Consider the following 13,136-nt stretch of genomic DNA (forward strand, 5'->3'; position numbering starts at 1 on the left):
TGAAAAAAAACTACTTTTTTTTTTTTAATGAACACAATATTGACATAGTTTTGCAGGTATTTGTAATGTAATTGCAGCTAGTGACAGTATGTATTCTTTTCATTGACTGTATACCTCTAAAAAACTTCAAGATAATTAAAACTATCTTGCTTTTATTGGATTTGGGTAATTTTTCCCTTGTTTTCCTTAAACTTAACTTTCCATGGGTAATTATCGGATATAACAGCTTGTGTTCATCAATGACTTTTTACTGCTTCCCTTACCTGTAAAATGTGCACATAAGTCTCTCCTGAAACAATGATGGCGTAGGGCTAAACATACAATTTTACATTTAAAAATTTTGCTCTTATGTGTCTGATCTAATATTAAGTAATTTTGGTTTTCATTAGAACAGATCCCCAGCCATCAGTTCTGATTGAAGCCTGAAATAATTGAATATTTCTGTTGTATTTTAATGCATGGAGATGTAATAGTGTATTACAGCATCATTTGAGCAAGACGTGTGTTGTAAGGTGGAAAGGTGTTTGTTTCATTTGTTTCTTTTAACCAAAGTAAACCCCAATGAGAATATTTCAGTAATCTTTAATAATAAAACAGCAAACAATTACAACAGCTTTTTCATCATTCATCCAAAATTAATTGCATTTTCCAGAAAAGTAGTACAAGCCAACAACCTAAGTTTCTTCTCTAAACCAGATTTTTCAGTTTTTTTCCCATCATAAAGCAGGTATAGATATGGATTTGTGGGAGTTATATCATCCATGTAATGTTAGAAATTATTTTTTGTGTCCACATCTGACCGCTCAGGTAACTCGCCTCCATGGTTGGCTGTAAATGCCGCTTGGTTGTTTACTTTCCTGGTGTTTTTCATATGGAAATGAACTCCAAATGCTGAGCGCACGTCGTCCAGAACACTCATCCTGTGAATAATGGCCCTCGTATGAGGCGGACGGTAATTGTGCGACTCGCTCTCTTACCCACAATCACGCAGAGGAGTTCACTCTGTTGCTCTGGACACACACAGAGCTTTTAAATGAAGAGCTTTATGAACCCACACTTTAACTAGGACATATTTCAGAGAAGAAAAGATCCTCAAGCGGCTGGGAGTGCACTAACTCTACTGGAAATGTGCACCACATGAACAGGAAATTAGTTTAAAAGCAAAACACTGTTTGAGTGTTGACATTTAGGGAAACTAAAGAAACATTAAGGGACTTAAAAATACTCCCTATAAAGGTTGCATGTAAAAAGAAATAAACGAAAAATAAAAAAAATACGTTTTAAATGGCAGAAAATATGTAATATTGTCACCTGGACACAAAAGAAAAACACCACAAAACTGGTGTGACATTTAAATAAAAGCATACTTTTAATAGTAATAAATAAATAAATCTGTACAAACACCCAGAAGACTTAAGAAAACACACTTTAACCTCTAAGATTGCACATTTAGTTAGAGTTACTGCTGTGTACAACAAGCCAAGACTGAGTCACCCCAAAATGATGTCCTAATGTTAAAAAATGAGGATAAACTGTACACTCATGGGTCAGGCTTTTCTATCTTAGACCTATGATTGAGTACACTGACCTATTGTTGGTAAAAAAAAAAAAAAAAAAAGTATTACATTTAGCCACATAGGAGTACATTTCAGCATAAATCCTCAGAAATTTTTTATTTAATTACAAATATTTGCAAGAAAAAACTTTTATTCTCTGATGTTGAAAAATGAAAAACAAAAATGTTTTACAGAAGGGATAAATTGTCGTCTACAATATATAAAATGCTTATTTTATCTGTGACAGCGGTTCAGGTTAGCTAAACAGAAAGAAAATATCATGGTTCTGCCCTTTGTGGACTGGTGTTTGGTTTCTTTATGAGTTTTCAGTTGCTCTGTGTTTTCTTGGTCGTTGGTTTGTTCCCCGTTTTGTGTCATTGTAGGTGCTTTCTAGGCATTTTTTCGTGCTACTCTCTACTGCCCCGTTGTGCCAGTCTCATCTCCCCTAGCAACTAGTTGCTTCTATCCACACCTGCTTCTTGTCAGCTGATCAACCCAGTCTTTGTTCTGTCTCCCATACATATGCTGAGTTCGAATTCAGGATCTGCATCCTCCGAAGGCCAGCTTCGTCCGTTTACGTCATTACATGACGCTAAGGTCTATTCGGATTGAAAGACACCTCGGTTGCCGAATATTGCAGCCTTCTGTTTGCCCGTTTTGAAGGACAGGTCGGGTGTATCCTACAGTAGTAGCCATTAAGAATTTCCCACTTTCCTTCTTTGGTACTTGGCTGGTCCCCTACAAGTCCGGTCAGGAAGGAATAATCAATGGATCATTATTTATACCTAAAAACTAATGCGTTCATGGTGATTTATTTAATTCAAATCAGTAATAAACTGAAACCAATAATTTTTGTCGAAATCCCTGACGAACAGCCATTTTTGCCCAAATATAAGTGATGTCACGATGCGGTAAGCTTAGCGCCATTCTCCCCGCTTTACTAGCAAAATCAATGGGAAGTACCTGACACAACTGCAATCAACAATTACTTAAGATTTCGAGAGGACTTCACCATTGAAATTGACGAGAGCTATAGTAAAATAGACAATGCCCATGTGCATGGCAGATGCATGTTGTAATACAGCGGGTAAAAGTTTCACCTTTCCAATTCATGATGCACCACAGGGTCATCGTTGGATTGACCAGTTGAAGAGGTTCGATTTTCGAACTTCTGGCCAGAGAAAAAACACCTAATATGTAGCCAGCATTTCAAAGATGTTTTCAAGATGACTTGGATAATAGCACGTAATGGCAAACACCAGATACAGCATTGGGACTTGCTCAACAGCGGATACAGCATCATAGTGGCAGTAGGGCTCTTTGACAAACATGGGTTTCTCCGGTAAAGCACATTTGAATGAAACTACTCTTATTTAAAAACACTTAGCATTCATTGAAAAGTATCAACGGTAATCATTTTATATTTCAAAGACCTTCAGAGGTTTGAATTCTGAATATAACTGGACTTTTCCTTTAAACATAAATTTTTGTACAAAAATATTTTTCTGTCATGAATTGTGGACATTAAAGAATTAGTACACCCAAAACATGATTAGCCTTCATTTTCTACTCACCCCCATGCTGAACAACACTCTGGAGTACTTTTTTGATATCTCAAATGCATCTGGAGATCTGGGAGGCTTCTTGCTGTCTGCTGACATTCAAATAATGGAGGTCTATTGTGCCCGAGACAGAAAGGTCCATAAAAGTCCACAAAAACGTGTCAATATTCCTCCATGCTGCTCGTCCAATGTATTCCAAGTGTCCTGAGTGGGTAGCATCCAGAATTTACTCGAAACGAAGTAGGCCTAATTTAGAAGGTTTTTAGAGCATAAACAGTAGTGTATAGTATTTCCTAAAAGCGCGTTCACGAGTCTACGGAAACCGCGGCAGACCAAACCAGACGAAAGTGCGCATTCAGCTCGGCAAAGAACTCATGCTCTTCCTCAACACTGAAGTCCTCAGACATTTTTCTTTCGTTGTTTCTTTCTTTGCACAGGTAAACAGCACATTTCTTCTTCTACGCTTGCATTATTGGCAGAGCAGACGCTGAATGCGCACTTTCATCTGGTTTGGTCTGCCGGCTTCCGCAGCGTCCTGAACGATAGGAAATCCTATACACTACTGTTTATGCTCTAAAAACATTCTAAATGACTTCGTTTCGAGTAAATTCTGGATGCTACCCACTCAGGACACTTGGAATACATTGGACGAGCAGTATGGAGGAATATTGACACGTTTTTGTGGACTTTTATGGACCTTTCTGTCTCGGGCACCGTAGACCTCCATTATTTGAATGTCAGCAGACAGCAAGAAGCCTCCCAGATCTCCAGATGCATTTGAGATATCAAAAAAGTACTCCAGAGTGTTGTTCAGCATGGGGGTGAGTAGAAAATGAAGGCTAATCATGTTTTGGGTGTACTATTCCTTTAAGATCTAGAGAGAGGTGCCTTCTCCTGGTCACCCCCTATAGATTCAGTGACAGGGTGGAGTCAGAGTAAAAAAAAAAATGCACGCCCAGAAAAGGGCCAGTGGCTGGAAGTTGGAGGGGATTTTGGCAATTTAGAATGGCTGCTACTGTACACAGTCTTGGGTATCCCATGGTTCATTGCGAGCCAAAGCAAGCTGGCTGCTCTGTGCTCAGAGGAGATATGCAAATGGGGTGAATATTGTAAGTGCAGTTTAATATAATAGTATGTGAATAGTTTTGTCTGAAATGAATACAAATGGTTGTTTTAAATGGTTATTGAATGAGATATGTGGCGGGTAATGTTTGGTTTATTGAAAGGTTTTATCTGTCCCTGTGCAAATGGGTTTGGCTGATATTTAGGTACACATTCCAATATCTCTGCAGGGTCGGGATTATAAATATGATATCCATGACGAATGTACTGCTGCTGAAGCTCCTCGAAAATGTTATTAGCACCCAGAACAGTAGTGAGAAGTTTGGTTTCCATTCTTTGCCTGCTTTGTGCGTCAACTATGGTTGCTGTGCAACAGAGGGTAGGGGCAGTGAATGCAGAAGAAGACTCGACCTGTTTGAATCAATAGACGAAACTCTTCTGGCCTCCTAATTTTCATGAACATCCAGGGTCCCAGTTCAGTTAGCCCAGATCCTTGGAGGACACAGCCTCTGAAAGCGAACACCACCCATTCTCCTCCTGTGCTGGTTTCTCTTCATTACTTCATTCCTACTACATGGTCCTCTTGAGTGTCTCTGTGTTTTGGTTTCTGATTTCCCTGCAGGTCATTGACTGGATTTAATCTTCTGTTGCTACCACATCAAATAAAACTGAAAGAACTCATCTCTGCCTCCTCATCTCTGCCTTTGGGTCCTCAACCAACTTCCACCCAACCTTGACAGAAAACATTTAACCCATCATTTTAAATTTCCACTGGCTCTCCCCAACGATTAGAAGCCAACAACTGATATTATTTTAGATAATATCCAAAAATATGTTTTTTTGGTTTATTTTAAAGAACCACATACATGTTTTGAGAATAAGCTTAATTTGAGATACAGTATATTGAATGTTTTTTCAGGTCTTTAACACAGTATTTAACTCACCCCAATAACTTGAAAATGAATCAGCTCGATCGCTGAACGGGTCATGTGACCCAGATCGCCATTTTATGGCTGTCTGAGTGCCCTTTTAACACGAGAGCTAACCTTACCTGCTTTTCTCATGGTAGTAAAGCTCTTTTTGCAGTAATATTCATCAAGTTCTTTAAATCAGAAATAAACCTGGATACTTTAATCTGTGCTTGGCTCCTTTTGCTCTTAACTAGCCCAGCTCAAAAAGAGGACAAAAAAATATTGGGTGTGTTCGAGTTCAAAGGCTGCATCGTCCAAGGACCCGGCCTATCTCCACTCGGTCCTTCGAGGTCCGTGAAAATAAAGAGATCGGAAGAGTTTTGGCTGTTGATTCAAACAGGTCCAACTTTTACCGCCGTACGCTCTGTCACCTAGCAACTGGCAGAGTTGACACACAATGCAGGAAAAGAATGAATACTGAACTTCTCACTGCTGTTCTGGGTGTTAATAACATTTTGGAGGAGCTTCACCAGCTGCACCACCCAAGATTTCAAATAAATTAGAATCTGTCCTTAAATATCAGCCAAACCCATTTCCACAGGGACAGATAAAAACATTTCAATAAACCAAACATTACCCGCCACATATCTGATTCAATATGCATTTAAAACAGCTATGTTCATTCATTTCAGATGGAACTATTCATAAACTTGTATTATGCTACGTTCACACCGGACGCAGCAGGAGCAGCAAAATCGCGTCTGCTGCTTCATTTTTGCTGCTTGTACCAGTTAGTTCTGACGCGCGGCTGAAGCAGCTTTGCTGCTCTGGCTGCACAGTGCAAAAGTGTGTCTGACGCGCGTTGGGCGGAGCTTCACTATCCTTTCTCTGCCTTGCAGCTATATTTGCTGTGATAAGTGGGAATAAAGTAGTTTTGATATGTTTTTGAGTGAGAAAATCCACCTGAAAACTTCATTAGTCAGTTCATCCAGATTATCATCCTGCCTTCCAATATTATTTCTGTCGGAGCCGCTCAGACGCCCACATACCAGCGGTGCGCTGTCAGTAGGAATCCCTTCATCAGCAGCCTCTGGCCGGGTCGCCTCCTCGCGGTTCACCGCGGCGGCTGGTAGCTGGTTTTCATCTAAATAATCCGATCTGCAGGCACCAGAATAATAAAAGCGAACATATTCTGCCGGCAGATTTCTGCATTTTGAGTTAATTAATGCGTCAATAAACTGTTTCAGAGGAGTGATCATAGCGCTCTGATCATCAGCGCTGTGTCTCTCTCCCAGCCAGCTCCCAGATCAGCTTCTCTGATTGGTTGACGCGGCGCGTCGAGCAGCAAAAATTAAATTTTTCCATCTCGAGCAGCAGCGCGTTTGCAGCGCGTCAGATGCTTAAACGTGTCCGACGCGCTGCTTCAGCTGCTCAGACGCGCTGCGCCTGCTGCTCAAAACGCACTGCGGGACCTTTTGCTGCGCCTTGACGCGCGTCAACCATTGACTTTGCATGTAAACTCGCTGCTTCTGTTGCGCCAGCTGCGCCCGGTGTGAAAGCAGCATTAGATTAAAGTGCACTTCCAATATTCACCACTGTTCGGCGCCAAGTACCTTTTTCCTCTGAGTAGGGAGAAACCGACTTGCTTGGACTCGCATTGAATCACGGGGTATCTAAGGCTACCTAGGATACACCGGACTAGTCCTTCAAAACGGGCAAAACGAAGGACGCATTTGTGGGCCACATAACGAGGAGTCTCGGAACCCGAACAGAGCTCGTTGCTGCGCTATGATGTAATCTGCCTACGAATCTGGCTTTCTGAGGACGCAGCCTAATTTGAACTCAGCAATAGATCACCAGCTTAATTACTACTAACTCTCTCCAAGAGTAAGATTGTTTTTACATCATGTCATTTAAACCTATTTCAGTAAATAGCCATAAAGTTACATACGCTTACAAGCTACCGTTTGCAGTCTGCACTATGAGATAATGTTTACTTTTGCAACAGCTTCACATTTAAGTTACAGGTCTAGCGCCTCTAGTGGCTAAAGGTTAAAAGGTCCTACTATATTAGTTCATTTATTATTGAGCATATCAGTTTGGCAGAAATTAAAGTTTAACTTCATAACTAGATACCTCTGAACACATAGCTGTGGTGATCGTACAGTTGTTGGAGTTCCTCAAGGACTAACTTCCAATCTTTGGTAAAAGTCAGCAGGAGTTTGAAAACAATGTGCTTGATATTAGGTGCAAGATCCAAATTTAAAAATCCTCGACTGCCTTATTATCTACCAGCTAGTAGGGGAGATAGCTTTTACCGTAGCAGCTATTAACAGCACAATTGTTATACCTTGAGAAGATATTTCAGTTTTATGCAGTTGGATTCTCCCCAAACAATATTGTAAAAGTTTGTAGTGTGATATATTAAAGTTAAATCATAACTTTTTTGGTGGGAAATATCAAATATTACAATTTCTGCGTATATTCTTGGTACTTCAGCCAAGGAAGTTATGTTTTTAGGAGAGTTTTCCTTAGATGAATCAATCTGACTGTATGATCTGGTGAACTGGAAAGTGCCTTGAGATGACATGTGTTGTGAATTGGTGCTATAGAAATAAATTGAATTGAGTTTGCATGTTTGTTTGTCTGTCTGTCCACAGGGTAACTTGAAAGTTGTGGACAGATTTTAATGAGGTTTCATCAGAGGTGTACATCATGCCAATGAACAATCCATAAAATTTTGGTTATGATCCAGAACATAATCTGGATAAAGTCATTTTTTACATAATTCTCTAACATTGTCAGATTGTAATATTTGGAGGAACAAGCAGTTCCCAACTAAACCAGAGGGTGGCAGTACTGACTATTAACAGCCGCGGCATTGGACTCACTGAAAACAAAAACACAAGAAATGGGAAGGTTTGTCAGAAGGTTTGTTAGCAGGATAAATTGAAAACTTATCAATGCATTTTATGCATTTATTTTTTTTTTTTAACCAGAGCTGCGCCTTATGCCAAGGAACAATTCATTTAGATTTGGCAATGACGATGATGTGCAAGTTTTACCTATATGTGTAAGTCACAATATAGGGCAAAATCTATGCGCTGTCCGAGTGCTTTCCTAGTATTAATATTGCATATTTATGCCCTTTATCATAAAAAATGTTTGTATTTTTTTCACAATCAGAGAATATCCAAGTCAAACTTGACATTTCTACATTTTTTGCATGATGATTTTAGGAACTTTTAAAAACTCGTTTAACAGACAGAATCCAGCTTTCAGGTTTTAGGCTTAATTTCACAACAGAATAGGATTAAAATGTCCAAATTACTCATATATGTAAATATCCATAAATCTTCTATCAGGGTAAAAAAAAAAAAGAATAGTTTGTGGTTAAAATATCAATATTTGGCACCAAGGTTTTCTATTTATTATTGTAATCTATATACATTTCACCTCCAGGTGCTACACTCTGATTAAACCTATTTTTTGTTTATTTAATTGTAAAATACTTTACAATTAGATAAAATTAATAAATAAGTTCAATACTTTTTAAATTAAAAAAGAAGACAACAAATGAATCTCATTGGGGGTAAATGAGGCCTTACAATTCTCAGTCAGGGCTGATAACAACAGTCTCGCTAACAACACTGAATATACAGCGGCTGCACTTTGAGAGCATTTTATACAAGTCTGATATGTCACAAAGAAGCTTATTTTGTCCGTCAATAATGGTGCTACTGGTATAAAACACACATTTGGTTTACCGCACACATTAATAACCCCCCTTTTCCTTTCATTCGTCGTCCCGCTGTTCAAGTAACAACGACATGTCGAGCAAGCATCCTGTGAAGTATCCAATTAGGGACTGAGTCAGCTGGATCTGGCTGCGTGTCGACAGGAAGTGGCCTTCGTCCGGATAGATCTGAGTTAGGCATGAGAATTAAAAAACAAGGTCAATCAAAACTTTTTCTGCCCAGACAAGAACAAGGAACTTTGAATATGATAAAAAAAAAAATTAAATAAATAAAATTATTTCATTGAACCTGAGGATAAACTATTCAAAGTTTATTTTATCCCAAAAAAAACATTTTGATTACACATTTTGATTAAAATTTTGATTAAAATGTGTAGATGCTACAGAGTGATAAGTCATAAAATATGAAATGATAAGCCAGACTGAATAATTTTTCTCATTGCAGTTCAGGAACTACTTAATTGGTAAAACCTGGATTGATTTTGGCTTAATGTGACTAAATTCAGATCAAAATTGGTTCATGGTCCAATCAGACTAATTGAACCATGTACAACTGCTTTTGAAGTGGTCCTTTCGCAACAGGGTCGTAAATTGGCCGAAACCGAAAGTGAAGGATTTTGGGTTGATTTATCAGCAAATTCTGTGTTTGGATTTCAAGCTGACCCTCCCAGTAATACACTGGAATTAAAGTAGGATTAGGAACAGTTGTATTAAATCAGATTATATTGGATATAAAATGACTTGCATTTAATACGTTATTGAGTGTGGAAATGGCATAATTATATTATATGAAAGCATATTACCTTAAGACTACAACAAACAGCAGATGAAAATAAGGGCAGTCTAGTAATTTTTCACACTACAACTCATCTGTTAATACATGTTAACCTGAATCCAATCAGATCTTTTATAAAAATTGTATTTAATCAATGTGAACTGAACTGAGTGTGATGATCATATGTTTTGGGTTTTAAATTTTACTTTTGTTTTTATTGTTTTGTTTATGTTTAAAACTTCTTGCCATACTTAACTTATTTCTGTTTGTTGAATATTGTTAAAATTGTGTTGCAAGTATAATTTCTTTAGGTTCAATATTTTGTGTTTCTTCACTATTTGTATTTTAGTTAGATTATACTGCATTTACAGTTTCCTACTTAATTTGTATTTTCACTTTCCTTAGCTTGGTTTCCTCTGTTAATTATTGCTAAAATGATCTTGCCATACTCTGTCATATTTCTTTAGGTCTCATACATTTTTTCCTGTTTTTTGTGTATCTAATTAAACATTTATTTCATTGATACTTTCCTCCTTGGTTTGTAATGGTCTTTGTGTCTAGTTTAGTTTTATTGCGTTTGTTATTGGCCTTTTCTCAGTCTATTATTTGTACAATCCTCAACTGTTTCAAACCCCCATGATGACCTAACTTATATCTAAGGCCATTCTTCTTCCTTGTCTCTATATAGAAGCTTCTCCATTTGTATTATTAAACCACTCAGATTTTCATTTTTGAACTTTTTGTCTCCATTTTTAGTGTTATTCTCAACATAGAAACATGTTATTGAGTTTTAATTGGATTACATCAATCTGCAAACATTGAATTTTAACAGGATTTCTGTATGGAACAGAAATCAGCTAAATTTACAAACAAAGTAGCCATTTCAACCAATTAAAGCTGCCAAATCTACATAATGGATGTCTAAATGTGGCTCCAGGGCCGTTAGCCACAGACTCCAGCTGCAGAACATTTGAACTTTCCTTTGGCTTGTTCAGCATGTTTTCACTCTGTTGCTGATCCAAAGGCTTACTACATTACACAATGTGAAGCCTTTGGGAACCTGTTCTTCCATGATGTAAGTTTTTGATGATGTAAGACCGATGAGCGGGGTTTTTACCTGCATAGTGTAGTTTGCCCCAATCTTTATCAAGTGTTTGATGAGCTCAGCTGAGTGTTGGAAGTGAACGTTGGCTGCGCACAAAAACACAAAAACACTCATGTTAACTGTTAAAAGATTATTTTTACATAATAAAAAAGATGGACTTTATGATTCACGTTGCAGAAGTAACAAGGCTACAAAACGTTTTCTGTGTGAGGAGGATGATTTTACCGTCAGCCGTGCCGTGGGCCAGAAACAGAGTTCCTCCCTCGATGCCTTTCATGTCAAGCAGCACTTTGGATGCCTAAACATGGAAAATGTATTAAAGCTGTTAAAACTTCAGAAAAAAAACAAAACGTCTTGAAATACAAAAGACAAGGCCAAATGGCAAATCCTAATGAAGTACGACGCACAAAACAATTCAAGGCATTTTATTTTTTACTAAGTTAAAAACACAGATAAAGTAGCCCAGCATTTCCAACAGACTTTCAGAATAAGAGTAGATCTATATTATGCACCCCGAATAACAATAAAATGAGAAAGTACTTTTTTGTGTGTTTTTTATTTTCATAAAATTTAGGAAAGTCCGAAGGCCTGGTGCATTGTGGGTTGTCAGTTTTTGTTTTGTTTTTTTATCTCGTTAAAATGGTGTTGCAAGTATAATTTCTTTAGGTTCAATATCTTGTGTTCCTTTGCTATGTTTATTTTAGTTAGATTAAGGGACACTTTCCTCCTTGATTTGTATTTTCATTTTTGCTTAGTTTAGTTTCCTCTGTTAATTACTGCTAAAATGTCTTGCCATATTGTCTTGCCACTATGAGTTTTTTTAAAATATACTTTCTATAAAAGATTTCTATAAAAATGTCAACTGGCAGTTTGATTTTTGTCTTTTCTTCTTATGTTAAACTCCATTTTTAAAAGGCCAATTAAATGTTTTTTTTTCTTACTATCCAGAGTCGTTGAATCACCTGAATATTTACCAGTATTTGGTTTTAATTTTTTGGTGTATCAGTATTTATTTGTCATTTCTCACTTTATATTCTAAACCCGATGAATTAACTTTATTAGGAAAATGTTGCCTCTTTGACATTTAATAAATTCTTTTTTTCAGAATAATGAAACAGATTCCGTTTTAATCTTTTAACCAGATAATTTTTCCTGCCGCAGTGAACACAAACTTTAACAACGCACGCAACACAAAAGGCACGGTGGGCGCAGCAGAAGCGGATAACCTCTCTGTCCAACGTGTGCTAAATTTAAGCATATTTTCACTTTATCTTTCCTTTTTCAGTGTGTCAGGTGTCACCACTTATTCCTTCTTCTTGTGTTCTGGCTTTCTATAAGCGTAAGGCTCGCAGATACTGACATATATGCCCACAAATGTACTCAATTCCTTCACTTAAAAAATCAGGAGATTAGTGGGAGAAAAAAATCTGGAGTCTTCCGCAAGCCTTCCAGGAGAGTTAGCAAGTACTATAAGAACTAAAGTGAGAATAAATGATGTATAAAACAAAAATGAAGGTTTTAAGATCAAAAGAGGTGCGCTGCTGTAGCTTCAAAGGGTTATAAAGGAGTGTTTTACATTTACAGTCCTTCTTAAATTGTATCAAACTCATGTTTTACTATTTTGGGGAGAAAAATAAAATGAAATAGAGCTCATTTGGACCACTTCTGCATCTTTTTTACTCTTCTGAGGGCATCTGCAACAGTGATGGCTCCACATTTTTCTCTCTAGGTACTAGAGGGAGGCTAAGCATTGAACCGAGGAAGCTATGAAGCATGCTTTGTTTTTATATGCACACAGATAAAAACAAAAACAGAGGTACTAATGTTAGTAATGAATAGGTGGTGTCCTGCGATTCAACTAAATCATACAAAAATACATGTATTAGGTACAGTGTGACATATAAACTTTAACTATATTCATGTAAATTCAGCAGCAACATCCGGTGAAGTAGACGTAAGGTGATTAATACATTTTTATTATTATAGGTAAAATTACTTAAAATCGATTAGTTAAATTACTTAGTTAAATTGCTTAGAATGTTAGCAAAACACCTTATATGAAATAGTAGGGAAAAAACTAATTTGGCCAAAAAAAAAATTCAAATAGGGTCCAAAAAAATAAAATAGCAGTAATTCATAGAAATCGTCAATTAAAAATAAAAGCATATGAACAAGTGGGACGTGTATCAACCACATGTTTTCAAGTTAAATCAAAGTTGAGAGAAGTTTATATTATGATGAGAAAAAAATCAAATTTTTCCAGTAGGTTTTAAATGAAGCCAAACACAAACACGTTTCAAAGATTTCCAAAATAAGATTTCCAAACAAAAGAAGAAGAAAACAAAGCAAGCAGCACTCTGTAATCCACGGAGCCTGACTGCATTTAGTTTTATTACTCATGGAGCATG

At 37.2% G+C, this 13,136-nt stretch overlaps 1 protein-coding gene across 1 annotated transcript in view; it reads right to left on the reverse strand.

Annotated features, from left to right (window-relative positions):
- Positions 1-8,674: 8,674 nt before the first annotated feature.
- The window catches only part of LOC119781566 (inactive dipeptidyl peptidase 10-like), a 107,017-nt gene continuing 102,555 nt past the window's right edge, over positions 8,675-13,136 (reverse strand). The window contains exons 25-27 of the mRNA XM_038282066.1: positions 10,954-11,026; positions 10,741-10,814; positions 8,675-9,016 (exon numbers count right to left, since the gene is read on the reverse strand). Coding sequence (XP_038137994.1) covers positions 8,888-9,016; positions 10,741-10,814; positions 10,954-11,026 — 276 coding nt within the window. The 3' untranslated portion in view covers positions 8,675-8,887. The remainder of the gene's footprint in view (positions 9,017-10,740; positions 10,815-10,953; positions 11,027-13,136) is intronic.

This window comes from Cyprinodon tularosa, unplaced genomic scaffold (assembly GCF_016077235.1).
Source record: "Cyprinodon tularosa strain WSP-4 unplaced genomic scaffold, ASM1607723v1 ctg18, whole genome shotgun sequence".
Lineage (NCBI taxonomy): Eukaryota > Metazoa > Chordata > Actinopteri > Cyprinodontiformes > Cyprinodontidae > Cyprinodon > Cyprinodon tularosa.